The 15418-nt window shown below is 38.8% G+C and overlaps 1 protein-coding gene across 5 annotated transcripts in view; it reads left to right on the forward strand.

Moving 5' to 3' along the window:
• The window catches only part of LOC110168282 (bromo adjacent homology domain-containing 1 protein), an 80522-nt gene extending 65760 nt beyond the window's left edge, over nucleotides 1-14762 (forward strand). For all 5 annotated transcript variants that reach the window (XM_055149200.1, XM_055149204.1, XM_055149201.1 and 2 more), the window contains exons 7-8: nucleotides 9171-9262; nucleotides 12445-14762. In XM_055149200.1, the coding sequence (XP_055005175.1) occupies nucleotides 9171-9262; nucleotides 12445-12637 (285 nt within the window). In that variant the 3' untranslated portion in view covers nucleotides 12638-14762. The remainder of the gene's footprint in view (nucleotides 1-9170; nucleotides 9263-12444) is intronic.
• Nucleotides 14763-15418: the final 656 nt, after the last annotated feature.

Below are 15418 nucleotides of genomic sequence, written 5' to 3' on the forward strand. Positions count from 1 at the left end.
TTCGGTTACTGTGACATCTCTAGTAATATATCAACACAGAATCTTTATCTTAAAACCACTAATTTGAAGACAGTGAGATGCAGATTTGAAACAGTGACTAAACAAGAGACTGCATAAAGAAGTGGACTAAGGAATGCTATGGGTGTGTCACCCATAGCATTCAGCTCCAGTCAAATGAAGTTCACCAAGACTAGTAGTTATAGGAGCAAATTTCGCCAGTTCCATATTAGGAATAGGAATTTGTTGACAGACAAAATAGCAAAATTAAAACCCCCGAATGATGTAGATCGGGTTAATACGAACATTTTAAGACCAAAACGACCAAACGAATCTCATTGCAGCAGTTACAGAGAGAGGGGCAATAATTTGTTCGGGGTTACATAAACTCTGCCCACAACCACATTTCAAATAAAGCTGCTAAACTGGGCAGTACCTGGAGGACTTACCCTGCGTTCAATTATCTTCCGACTCCCACTTGGACCTCAGATTTGCCGTCAAGTCCGAGCTTGTATTATTATGTTTCGCGTGTACCAAACCCATAGGCAGTGATACGGACGTGTTAATGTACTGCAATAATATGCGTGACTGAAATTGTCTTTTAAATCACCAAAGTGTCCAAACACAATGAAAACACTTCATATTTACACATCACAGTGGGTGCAGCCATCTTGGATTCTGACTCGGAATCCTTGCTCGGTCTTCTTTTTTCTGCCACCGAGGTCCGAGTCGCGCCGGTCCAGAAAAAGGGGCGTGTCATGCGTGTCTCTAGGCAACTTCCTCGGAAAACCAGTTTGGAAGGATAATTGAACGCAGGCTAAAGAAAAGAGTGAGGGAGGAGGTGAGGTGGGGTTTGGGGTTATAAGCAACAGTGTGATTGGTCTAACAGGTATCCACACTTCAGACTCCACCACTGCAGCCAGATGTTTGTAACAGAAACACCTGGCTGTAACCAGGGCAGTCCTGTGTGATGCCGCCAAGTACTTGAAATTGCAGTGACCAGTGTTTAGTTCCACTTTAAGTAGAGAGAAAGGTTGGATTGAAAGCAGGCTGAAGGATACAGTTTTTGTTTTAAAAAGATAATCCTTTAAACAGATATTGTGGATTGTTATAATCTACTTTTGTTTATGAATAGCAGTTTGAAATGCCTCGATTTCAAAAACAGTGTCCAGATTACTAACTTGGAAACCATTTCTACCGTAAGTTGGTAGTATTTGTAAAGATAGTCAAAGAGCTGTGTGTCTAAGTACTATTATTCTGCTTTAACCACAAGATTGCTTGTTTTGCTCTGTCGTCTCATTATATAACACATGTAAAGACCTACAGTATCTGCTGAAATTGCAAAAAATTTGATGAAGTTTCAGACAACTAAGGCAAAGCAATAATTTCTATTGAGACGAAAAGTTCAGACAAGTTACACAGTGTAAGACATAAGGGCTGTGGTTAAGTCGTCAATGGGGTCGACCAAAATTTTTATTAGTCGAATAATTATTTTCTTTAGGTTATAAAAATGATTTATGGGATTAACTTTGAGCATTTTTCCCAAATTCTGTAATAAAATTTTATACACGACTCCTTTTTTATTTTTCTATACTTTAGGCATCAGGGCAGCCAAAACAAAATAAATTACTCAAAATTGACATGTTATAATCTCTTCAAAAACAGACCTGGAGTTGTGTTTTGTTTCATTCACACATGTTTGAGTAATCCTGCATTATTGGACTGTCTACATCTCCAAAGCTCAAAATGTTCTGTTCCAACTTTTGATGTCATGTAGTGGTAGGTTTCAAGTTAACAGCTACTTTTTTTTTTTTTTTAACCTTTTGTTCAGTAGAGGTTGGCAATTCCAGAGCTGAAATTATCCAAATGATTCTAGTGAAGGTGTGTGGAGTTTAAAAAAACGGTGAAGCACTTCCTGTATTACAACATGACATCATGGTGGAGCAGAAAAACTCGGCCAAAACATGCAGGGTTTGTGTGTTAAACGTGTGAATGAAACAAAACAAAACTCTGTGTAAGCTTTATAGTGGAGTAACAGTAAAGCTGCCAAACACAGCTCAGTGATCGATGTGACGTTTGAGAAAAAAAAACACATTTTATTTCTGCCACTTTTCTGAGTCTTTCAAAGAGTGCCAAGAGACCATAGATCAAACTGAGAGATTTATACTGATCTCTTTATCGGTGTAGTCAGAATGAACTGTAGCTGTGTTTACACTCAATATATCAAAAAGCTATGTACTATTTTATATGATTCAAGTTTATTTAAAGTGGAACTAAACACACAAACCCCACCCACAACCACGTTTCAGATAGAGCTGGTAAACTGGGCACTAACACGAACTAAAGAAGAGAGTGAGGGGGGAGGAGGGGCGGGGTCTGGGGGTATAAGGAACACCGTGATTGGTCTAAAAGGTCTCCACAGTTCAAACTCCGCCTCTGCAGCCAGGTGTTTGTATTAGAAACACCAAGGCAGTCATGTGTGATGTCACCAACTATTGGAATTTACAGAGGCCACTAAAGGCAGCACTCATTTAGACCAGAAATTGTTTTGTTTTTGACCAGAAACCTGCAAATGTACCTAGTTTGCTGTAGATAGTGCTATTAAAACACAATATACACTGTTTAGTAGTGACAAAAGTATTCAGTGTTTAGTTCCACTTGAATTTCTTTATATGAGAGGGGATAATAGCTTTCTTATAATTAGGAAATAGTAATTGCTTTGATTACCAAAGTTAAACAAATACTAGTTAAAGCCTTGAATTTAAAGGTGCACTGTGTAACTTTTCTTGCCTGTCTGTCTCTGTGGAGATAATATTGCTTTTTCTGGACTGTTTCACCCTATGGCGTTAAACCTTTCATTCTCCATTAGGGATGGGCATTTGATAAAATTTTCTTAATCGATCGTCAGGAGAATTAATGATCGATTTTCAATTAATCATTAACATTTTTATATTACATTATTTATTATCTATTACTAATCTGCATAAATAAACTCAACTTTACAACATATAAACCATTGCATAAACTGTAAGCGCTGATAAAAACAGCTCTTTTCTTGTGCGCTGATGTGGTTCAGCTTCTGTCGGACTAAAGGACACGACTCAGTGGAATCTGAGTGTTCTCTCTGTGACAGAGGGATGATGATGATGATGATGATGATGATGATGATGATGGTGAGTGTGTTCTGTGTGTGTATCGCTTTGGAGATGGTGCATGTTTTCAGAGATCAGACGTGTGCAGGTTTAGTGCAGCTCTTCATTTAACATTATTTCACTCACTTTCTTGATGTTGGTCACTTTATTTATTTTGACTCCTTGTGGTGAAAAGACTGAAAAGTGTTTGTCGTTGAGTGGTAAACTCAGCTCCAGTGTTTGTGTCAGACACAGCCTACATTCGGTTTGTCGATTAAAAATGAACATGATGGACGAAGTTCTTAATGATTAATTATTGATTAGTTGACTAATCATGCCCATCCCTATTCTCCATGGATACAAGCTGTCAAGCTGACACCACCAGGCAAAGTTACAATCAGATCTGTGGAATGACTAGACTTAACCTTAACCAGTAAAAAGCGTTGTTCATCAATACATGATAAATACAAATTTAATGCCATACTGCAGAACATTTGAGGAAAAAGTAATGGAGACAAGCAGATTTTCCAGTTTCATATCTAAAATCTAATATTGATTTGTTTTAAGTAAACATTTCTACAAGATATTTTTCATATATTTGTATTGGAAAAACATGTAATTTTAACCAGTATCAGTAGACATATTTGCCAGCTAACCTGAAGAACGACGGTTAGACGGTTAGATTCCTGCGGTCTGTATACTGATACTGCATACTGATGTTGTGTCCTTGGACAAGACACTCTGCACAGTTCTTTAATAGAAGATCTGCTACAATATGCAAGTTTAAAGCAGATCCATATATTACACAGACTATTTTTTACAAGCCTAACACTGGAAATCTTGTTAACTCAGTAGTTACATCACAAAAGCCAGATTGTGGTTTCAAAGATGTATGCACGCACAGAACTACCTGCCCTGACTATTTAAACGTAATGAAGTGTGCGTGTGTTTCTGCAGCGGTGTGTGTAATCATGTACTCACTAATTTGGCATTGAAATGACTGTCTCAGTATGAGCAGCCGTGGGGTTCAGTACAGTACAGGGGGATCATGGCTGAGGGGGAGGTGAAAACACGCAAGCACCAGACGCAACGCTACAGCTACACAAATGTCATTACATCACTCTCTCTTCTGTCTCTCTCTCTCTCTTTCTCTTGCTGTCTCTCTGTGTGTATGCCTCTCTCACCATCTCTCTTTCTCTTTGTCTTTTTATCTCACTCTCTCTCTCTCTCTTTCTATCCATCTTTCCATCTATCTCTCTATCTTGTTATCTGTCTGTCTCTTTATATCTCTATCTGTCTCTGCCTATTTCTCTCTCTCTTTCTCTCGCTCTCTCTTTGTCTCTATCTATCTCTATATCTCTCTCTATTTCTCTCTCTCTATCTCTGTCTCTCTATTTCTCTCACTCTTTGTCTTTTTCTTTTTCTATCTGTCTGTCTGTCTCTTTATCGCTATCTTTCTCTATTTCTCTCACTCTCTCTGTCTCTTTCTATCTATCTATCTATTTATTTCTCTTGCTCTCTTTGTCTCTTCTATCTATATCTCTCTCTCTATCTTTCTCTCTCTCTCTCTCTCTTTATATCTCTGTTTCTCTCACTCTCTGTCTTTCTTTTTCTATCTCTCTCTCTCTTTACATCTCTATATCTGTCTGTCTCTGTATTTCTCCCGCTTTCTTTTTGTCTGTTTCTATTTGTATCTATCTATCTAATCTATATCTCTTTATCTCTCTATCTCTCTGTCTATCTCTTTATCTGTTTATCTATTTCTCTTGCTCTCTTTGTCTCTTCTATCTATCTCTATCTCTCTAGCTATCTGTTTATATCTCTACCTCTTTGTATCTATCTCTTTGTATCTATATCTATTTCTTTATATCTCTGTATCTCAAGCTCTCTTTCTCTTTTGCTTTCTATCTCTTTATCTCTCTCTTTATATTTATCTCTCTCTTTATATTTGTCTCTTTATCTCACTCACTTTCTATCTCTTTATATCTGTCTGTCTTTCTGTCTCCATCTATCTGTCTATCTATCTGTGTATCTATCTCTCCCTCTCTTTTTATCTCTCTCATTTTCTCTTTCCACTTCCTGTCCTCGTCTCGGTCTGTTCTCTCGTCTCTATCTCTCCCCCACTCTCTTTCCACTCTGTCTTTTTTCTTCCCCTCTGAATCTCTCTCTTTCTCCACATTAGTCAGCCTCTTTTTTTTTTTCTTTTGTTTTTTTTACCTTGCTCTCCTCCTTTGACTCTTCCCCTCCTCTCCCTGCGCTCCTTTTTCTCCTTTTTCCGTCTATTTAAATAAAAGCAGGAGGCTCCAGCTGCACTGCTCACACACTGGGCTTTACTCATTAAAAAGTGCTAATTTCATGCGTGTACAAAAATTATAAAAAGATTTGGCAAACACTCACACGTCGTCGTTCTCTCTTCTCCACGTTTTTTTTCCCCTCAAACTTTGACAAACGAACGGCTCAGAGGATGAAATGTGGCTCCTGCGTCCTCTCCGTTTTGCCTGCGCAGATGTGAAAAGGATAGAGTCGGCCTATTCAAATAAACTCGTGCAATTAATTTATGGGCAGATGCGTATTATTGCTTGTCTGGCAAATGCAAACTGATATCTCTGTGTACTTTTTTATCCAGATTGATTTCAGTCTGGACCCCTCTGTCACGTCTCGAGCTCGGCCAAACGTGATCGTCCGGTCACGTTTGTTTATTTCAGTGTGGCGTGTGAATCGAATCAGCTCATTGGTCGCATTTATCTCACCTCAGATTGAGTTTAGTGCTTTGCTCATTGATTTGGCAGAACGCCGTGATGTTTTTCAGCCCCTGTGATATCTATTTCACTTCTTTTTTCCAATACGGATGGACCATGTGTGTCCCTGATTGGCTAATCCACCTGTCAATCACACACATCTGAACCGGTGACCAGACTCACGTTTTGTAAAGTTTGGTGTGTGTGTTTTCTCAATGCCAGGAAACATTATTGACTAAAATAACCTACAAAACTCCATTGATGATTTAAATTACTGTATTTTCCGGGTTATTACACGCGCTCTTAAGCCTCCAACTCCATCAAAAAATGATTGCGCGCCCCACAATCCAGAGCGCCCTATACACGAATTAACTCGGGTGTCCCAGCACGACTTCAATAAACTACAAAGCCGCACCATCCGCAGCGCACGCAAACCGTGCAGCCAAAAACACCTGCAGACACACTCATCACTCCATGCCGACGAGGAACGGAACGAAGGAATGAACCGAAAAAGCGAGTGTAATGTCCCACTTCTAGACACAACTGAACAACTGAGTCACTTGAACATGCCAACAATCCGTTGGTCCCAGACAGCACCCTCCCTACACACCACAACTGAACAAAGCCCAGAGTCACCGTGAACGCACCAAACAAAGTCCCACTGACCCATCTGTGCCTTATAGTCCGGTGCGGTTTATTTGTGAAAAAAGTTCGAAAATAGACCATTCAATGACAGTGCGCCTTATAATCCAGAGCGCCTAATAGTGCGGAAAATATGGCATGTTTAAAGGTGTATTGTGTAACTTTTCCTCTGGAGGGTTTGTCAAATGCTTTTCTCCATGGAGATGTTATTGCTCTGTCTGGAATGTTTCGCAGTATGGTATTCAGCCTTTCTATTTTCATGGAGACCAAACCAGACCAAGTGACAGATCAGATCTGTGAAGAGGTGATCCCGCTCACAGTCAGAACACCCTTTTTTTTTAGTTATTTTTGCGCTTATGAAACCATCTGTAATTGAATACATGTGAGGTAGAGCAGGGGCTGGGCGATACGAGAAAAAATATTGAGAAATATTGATTGATCTTGATTTTTTATTTTCATCCAACTTATTAGACTTAGACTTGGACAAACTTTATTGATCCACAAGGGAAATTATTTAAATCACTATTATTATTAAAAACACTGACAGGCATAAAGAGTAGGATCACTATGTTTTTTTGTAATTTTTTAAAAATTTTGTGTTGATAGGATCAATAATTCTGGAGAAGTTCCCATTTGGATTGTGTTTGTACAATATAATAAACCTAAAAGCATACACGCGTTACCGTTAGCAACAGACACACGTGCACACGTGCTACCCCTATCAACAGAAACACGTGCGATGTCCGTGCGCTAAATGAGGTCTTAAGTTTCACTCAGAAACGGTGAGAAAATAGTCATTTACTTTCTGTAACCAGAGGAGAGAAAGAGGAGAAAAGATAAGGAGCTGGTTCAGAGAGGGAAGGGGAGCAGGGACTAGGGGTGTGCAAAAAGTACTGAAATATCGATATATCGTATCATTTAATGTGATGATACAGTATCGATATCATGGGCTGCTGTATCAATATATCACTAAAAGTTTTTTTGGTATATTTTGCTCAATTATTTTGTCACAGTGCTACAGTTTTGTTGCTTGTTCCAGAGGAAGGAAACTCATTTATGCAACACATTTGACATATTCACTGTTTTGATGAGTAAAATGTTTGTGTTTCATATGAACTTTGCACAAGAAATGGTTTAACAAAGACTTTTAGCATCTCAGTCATGAGTTAGTAATTGTTTTTTACTGAACCGTATTTAATCAGTAATATATAATAACTTATCAAATTGAAAGTGCACTGTATCGAGATCATATCGTGGCCTGTGTATCGAGATATTGGCAACTTCTTAATGATACTCACTGGACTTTTAGTCTGTGAACTTGTGAACATGTGAGGAGACACTTGCTATGGCTCAGGTTTCTTTTTCCTAACAAGACAGTGTAAATCCTGTTGTGGTCATGGAGGAGCTCAGAGAGGTGGGTAAGGGCCATGTTGTGTAGGGACCAGAGTCCTGAACAGGTCCATTTTGGAGACCTGCACCCGCGCAGTACAGCACCACACCCGCCCGTTAGCCCGTGATTATACCAAAGTTAAATACACACCCTCCCAGAACCGTTAACATTCCACCCGTTACCCACCATGATAAATCAAACACAAATTAAAAGCATTCTAACTGAAGCACTTTATTATTTTTTTTATGTGCCTCTGCGAAAATGTGGTGCTAAATGAGGATTGAACAGGCGTTTTGAATAGGCAATAGAAAGCATTCAGAAATATTTGTGTGCATAGGATAGAAATTTGTGCATACTTGGGAAATCTGTGCACATTTGGGTGTTGTTGAGCATTAAATAAATATTCAAAAACTCTTCAATGAGTCCAGTTGTACAGAAAATGTACTGTGTGTATTTTATCCATTAGAATACGAATTGAAAAGTTACGACGTGAAGAATTACAATCCGTACGAATACGAATTCACAGACACGACTCTACTCAAAAATACGTCATCACTTTACAGGCATTATTTATTGAGCAAAATAGACATTGATCGAGATGCCGGACTTTTGCACCGCACACATCACAGACTGAACCAGGACTAACCCAGAACTAACCTGCGACTGATTCCAGGACTGAACCAGGAGGACTAAATCAGGACTGGATTAGGACTAGGACTCTCTCTCTCTCTCTATAGTCCTGGTTTAGTCCTGACCCACCCGCATACCCGCCCGTAAAATTCTATTTGCGGGTACCCGACCCAGTGCAGGACTCTGGGAGGGACTTGTACATGATGGTGAGGAGTTTGAATTGGATGCGCTGAGGGATGGGGAGCCAGTGGAGATCTGAGGACAGGGGAGGTGCGGGTGAGGAGGCGGGTGGCAGGGTTCTGGATGTACTGGAGTCTGTTGAGGAGTTTGGAGGGTGAACTATTGCAGTAGTCGAGGCGGGATGAGAGTTTCAGCAGACTGAGAGAAGAGGGATTACTTCTAAAGAACAGTTTGCACCAATATATAAAAAGTCTATATGATCCGTGGTCAAAATGCAGATCATGTTTGAGTTCTGTGACGCTTTTTTTTTTTTTTTCCATACTTCTCACCCTACAGAAAGGAAACTGAGTGTGATCTTGAGTGCATTCACATAAACAGGCTCCTGTCATGTGCAGCCCCCAGCAGCACAGACCACAGATCTGCTGAGGTCATGTGACTTTACTCCCACTGTGTTTGTTTCAGAATGAGATTTTCGCCTCTCGGCATCAGGATGAAAATAGTGTGGCCTGTATCGAAGACAGATGCTACGTCCTGCCCCTCGCCCAGTACTGTAGGTAAGAATATACACAACACACAAAGGGTAAAGGTACTGCTCTGTGAACAAACTGAAAGAAACTGGACATCGAGAGGGGTTCACATGTGTTAAAATATTAATAAATACATTGATTCTTTGAGTATTTTTCAATGTAATCTGGTTTTAGAAGTACTGCACTGCAAAACCAATATCTATCTTAAGTTAAAATGACTTAAATTATGAACATTTTACTTTATTTGAGTCGATTCAACTTGACAAGTCAAATTAACAATCTATGGAATAAGTGTGTTTTTCTTCATTCAAGTAACTTTTGATTTTGTTTGTTGTTTTTTTTACTTAAGTGAAGCAAAATGTATTTTCATACTTTAAGCACAAAAAGTCTTGTTCCATTGATAGATCATTTTAGCCAGGCTGGGGCCACCTATTGCCTCCACTCAGTTTAATGTCTCTCCAGCGACTAGGTCAGGAATCAGAATAAACTAGACATTAATAAAACATTGCATTTTAAAAGGTCCATATTACTCTATTCTCTGATCTATGTTATAATGTTGTTTTCTTATCATAAACAGACCTGGAGTTGTGTTTTGTTTCATTCACACATGCATAACACACAAATCCTGCACATTTAGGCTGAGTTCTTCTCTCAAATGGAAAACAACCTGGGCTCCACAGTGTTTTTAAACTCCATACACCTTCACTAGAATCATTTGGATCATTTCAGCCCTGGAATTGCCAATCTCTGCTGAACAAAAGGAGCTGTTAACTTAAAAATTAGCACTACACAATTACATCACAATTTGAAACGGAGCATTTTGAGCTTTGGAGATGTAGACAGACTAATAATAAAGATTTATTCAAACGTGTGAATGAACCAAAACACAACTCCAGGTCTGTTTTTGAGAAGGTAATAACATTTTAACATGATTTAAAGCTCACAAGAGACAATTTTGCGTAATATAGGAGCTTTAATTCGAGTGATTTTAGAATAGAATAGTAGAAATATTCTGCAGTGCCTCTTCTCAAAGTACAGCAAGGTTTCTAATTAGCACCTGGAGTTGTGCAGAACCCGGTTCATTATTACCTCTGTTCGACTGTTCCTCCGGTGATATATTCAGGTACATGGGAATCTTTGTATCGGAGATGTGTTTTCTGATGGAGAAGGTGCAAAGATTGAGACTGTATTAGATTTCTCTGCATTCACTGTGGTTTCAGGATGACTCAATGTATTTACTGAGCTTAGTCACACTAGAGTTTGGGAATGTGCGTCATGAAGGTTCCACAATGAGACATGTTTTCAGCGATCTGTAGTAACGCTGTGCATAGAGCTGTATTAATTATGTTTTTATCACAGTAACAAAAATGAATAAAAATAAGGATGATGGTGAATGGAGGAATTGTAATTAATTAATCACTTCGTCACCAATGTTAAAGGGCCCAGATTACTCTATTTTCTGATCCATGTTTCCTCATCACAAACAGACCTGGAGTTGTGTTTTGAGATTTGTGATGTCATGTGGTAATACAGGAAGTGCTCCACTGTGTCTTTAAACTCCATACACATAAACTAGAATCAATTGAATGTTTTCCACACTTGAATTGCCAATCTCTGTTGAAGAAAAGGTAAAAGGAGCTGTTAACATCAAAAACTAGTACTTCATGACATCACAATTTGGAACAGAGCACTTTGGTGTATACAGACTTATAATAAAGGATTACCCAAACACGTGTGAATTAAAAAAACACAACTGTGGGTATATTTTAATGATGATGAATTACAACATTCTAACATGGCTAAAAGCTCACAAAAGTAAATTTTGGGTTATACAGGACCTTTAACCCTTCCAGACCGATGATTTCATATACAATACCTGGGAATATGTTTTCTATAACCACACATAACTTTCCAACCATAAAAGATAGAAACGTACTTTTTCCCCTTAAAAAGCTGACAGCTGCAGCTTTCCGAGCATATTTCCGGCATTATCTTGCGTCACACACACTCTGCGTGATGACGTAGGGAAAATGAGTGTTCAATAGGAATGAGTGTTTTCCTCCAAACGCATGCAATTCATCCATTTTGATTGGTCCAAACTTTGCCAAAGAGTGTACTGAGTCAAGATGGTTGATGCTCTGAGCTTCTATGTTGTAACGACTGAAAAAGCCGCTCTAAGTGCACTTATTTCTCAAATAAATGGCAAATTACACATTTTGTCTGTGTAATTGCACAGCCCTCGCTATTTTTATTTGAAAGGTTTATTTCACTCAAAATGTGCAAATCCAAATGTAATAAACACCATGGAAATGCAGGAAGTGATGTGGCTCTGTGCCCTGGACTTTACAGGAACTGTTTCCATGACTGGCACCCGGACAGTCATGGGGCCACTGCACTTTTTTGTTTTGTTTTGATGGCAATAAGGATATTTTTAGTTTACTTACACACTTAATATTTAGCATTTAGTTTTTTGTTTTTTTCATTAGTTTTTCTGGTCCTGTAGCTTTTATTACAGGCATATGACACAACCACAGCATGTAGATTGTGAAATAACAGGTTGTACTGAAAAAAAAGGATAATACTTAATTGGGGCGTAAAAGGGGGAGTTTTAATGGTGAAATTAAGAAAAAAAATCCAGGCGAAGACAAATGTACTGAAACTGCCTTTAAGTCTGGAAGGGTTAAAGAGAGGTTATTTTACTTCTATCATTTAGATCACGTGTTACAAAAACAACATATTAACATGTTTTATAAGTTTCACTTTTGTTTTTGAATCACTCTTTTTTTTTTTCCCCCACATTAAGTCACCAAGGAGGGTTCAAATAGAGCCCGGAAGATATCGATATTGTTATCTAAAACCACTTCAGGCATGTTTTTGATGATGGAACAACAACAGAATATGCTCGAAGCTCGAAAAATTTAGCTTTATTTTAACACACATCTAACAGTTTTTCTGTTAGTCGCTCTCACCTTTTTATTGAAAATCAAACTCCTAAACGAGACCATGAACGCTCTTATTGATCACAGGCTCCTGAAAATATGCTGTTCAAAGTCCATTTTATATTTTTTCTTGGGTTTTCAGACAATTTTAAAACTTTTGTGTGCATTGTGTCACCATGGAAACAGCTGAACATTACTCCAATAGAAATGCATGATAGAACGTCTTACTGACCTCCCCTCATCTTTTCTTTTCGTCTCTCTCCTGGTCAGATTTTGTGCCTTGGTGAAGCGGCGTGCTGAAGGCGCTCCCCCTGGTTGCCGTGGGCGACTGGTGCCGTCTCGCCCCGACTTTGCCCCGCCCACTCACCGCTGCGTGCCCTCCGACATCGACCCGGACCTGGTGTACCTCTGCCGCCATGTTTATGACTTCCGCTACGGACGCATCCTCAAAAACCTCCAGTAAAACCACCACAGAGAGAGAGAAAGAAAGCGAGAAAGAAAGAAAGACAGGATTTTCAACTATTTATGAATTTAATCAACGCGTGAAGGAGTTGTGGGTTCAATGCTGAGGATGAAGTGATTGCAAAAAGATAAAATGAAGCACAGATCCCTTTAGAAAAGACTGTCAAGGGGCTACTATTGGTGTTCATTCCAGTTAAATTTCAGGATTGGAAAAGGGTGAATACACTGCAAAATGTATGGATCTAAACTCCTTAAAATGACTTGAATTCAGAATCTTGAGGTTGAAGGTTCAAATATGCATACTGTTGTTGTGTCCATAGGCAAGACACACACGCAATGTATCTATTTAAGTCTACTATCGCGTTTAGAGATGGTTAAAAGTTAGAGTTAATCCCTGTTTTAAGTTTGCAGGTTCAAATTCAAATCATGTATACTTTTGCTGTGTCCTTGAGCAAGACACTTCACACATTGTTATTATTGCCTGTTCAGGAGATTAATTTTAAAACTGATTGGAGTCAGGGTGTGGTGAGTGTTAGTCTCTCTTATCAGAAGTTTGCGAGTTTCATGTGTAAATGATGCAGTCAGTAAGTTCTAGTGCCTCCGACGAAAAGGTTGCTGGTTCACATCTTGCATAATGTCATGCTCTTGGGCAAGACACTTCGCCTACATGATCCAATATTAGCCCGAATGAGTTTTGATTAGATGTGTAAGCAGTGCTGTGAGTTAGTGCTAGTGCCTCTGACCAAAGGGTTGCAGGTTCTAATTTTCCATACTGTTGTTGTGTCTATAGGCAAGACACTTCACTCACATCAACAAATATCGACCGCTAATATGAATTTGATTGGAGCTGGCAGTGTTCCAGCCAGTCAATGTTAGTCCGTCTTACAAGAAGTCCACATTTTGCTTACTGTTGTTGTGTCCTTTGGCAAGACACTCAGTCTTTAATATTGCCTCTAAATATGAATTTGAACATGGGTTGTAAGTGGTGTAAGCTGTCACCGGTTGATAAGTTGATTGTAGGTTCAAATCTTATTGCCTTTGTGTCCTTTGGCAAGACACTTCACCCATATGGCCCACTCCAGGGAACTGAGATGTGGTTAGTTGAAACAGGAGAGGAATTGGATCTATAAAAGCGGACTGCATTGATAGATAGATGTGACTTTTTGTGTAGGAATAAACTTTGAATTGTCTAAATGAGCAAATTATTTAATGGAATATGACAAAAAAAAAAAAAAAAAAAAAAAGAATCATGAAATCTGTTAAGGAAATAAGTTTAATCTACTCAGAATCAAGACGAATTCTGAATTGAAGTCATTTTGTGTGGTGCGGATGTCGTTTTTTGCAGTGTGAGGAGGTGGTTCATATCTTCCATGGCTCGGCCCGTGAGCTGTCGCTCTGTCTCTGGTCAAAGTGAGTTTCAAACTAACGGGCTTCCGCAGAACAAGAACGAGATCTGTATTTACGCCGCTCGACCAAGAGGGGGCAACGGCGAGGCTAATGAAAAGTAAAGTGATCTTTTTGTCTCGGTGGAAGGAAAGACGAAACGACCAAGAGGAGATAAGGATGAGAAGTAATCTGAGGGCAATCCAATCAAACTAATGTCCACACTGCAACAAATAATACTTACATGAGCTTAAAGTTTGACTGTCTTAAAAACGAGAACAACAAAACAAATTCCTTTTATAAAGTTTTGCAGTGGTCTAAAGTTATTCCTCATTTACCTTTATGCATTCTGAGGATACTAATTATTAACAGTGATGAGTTTAGGATGCTTTTTACAACTCTCAGAGACCTGTGCGGGGTTTTACAGTAACAGTAAAGCTATCAACTCGCATGCTAACAGTGCACTTCCTGATTATCAGACAATAAAATGCTTTACGATTAGATTCAGACAGCACACAGCTCACTTATTTGGACCTCAAGAGCTGCTTATACAATATATCTGCAGGGTCAGTCCACCTCAGTTCACCCAATGAGTTAAATTTTGATGAAACATGGTAAATCATAGCCAGAAAAGCCAAAATTTCACATTTTAGTTTGATCGGACCAACGGTTTCTGAGATATCGCAATTTCATGTTTTCACTTTTTGCGTGGTCACTGAATTTCAAGTTGCTTTTACTCAGCAACTACTGGTCCGATATCAAAAACCAAGGATCTCTGGAAAGTGGAAATCATAAGGAATCCAAATCTGGCATCCTGATTTCATGAAACTTTTGGTACTATGTGATTGACAATTTTTCTTAGAGTATATCAACTTGGATTCTGTGTGTATAAATGCATAGCCGTATACACTGAATGGATATTTGGCACGTCTTAAGATGGGTGTAAGTCAACTTCTAGGTAAATTTGTGTGAAAATAAAAAAGAAAACGCCTCCAGATTTTTTATATATTGTAGTGGACATATAGGGCTACATTTTTTCTATTGGTGTCATTGAGGTTGGGCGTGTCCCTTATTGTCAATTTCAAGATCAAAATATAGGTCAAAAGGTAATTCATCTTAAAAGTACTCAAATGCAAAAATAAGATTTGCCAGATTTGGATTCCTTATGATTTCTCCTTTCCAGAGATGCCTTAGTTTTTGATATTGGATCAGTAGTTGCTGAGTAAATGCAATTTGAAATTCGGCGACCACGCAAAAAACTCAACAAATAAAATTGCGATATCTCAGCAACCGTTACTCCGAGATTTTGGCTTTCTTGTCTATGATTTACCCATACACCAATTTTCTTTGCAATTGGACAATGTGAGGGTTCAAATTGCAATTTTTGGGGGTGAATTGA

Source organism: Boleophthalmus pectinirostris, unplaced genomic scaffold (genome assembly GCF_026225935.1).
Source record: "Boleophthalmus pectinirostris isolate CB_2022bp ecotype Guang Dong unplaced genomic scaffold, ASM2622593v1 HiC_scaffold_13, whole genome shotgun sequence".
In the NCBI taxonomy this organism is placed as follows: Eukaryota; Metazoa; Chordata; class Actinopteri; order Gobiiformes; family Gobiidae; genus Boleophthalmus; species Boleophthalmus pectinirostris.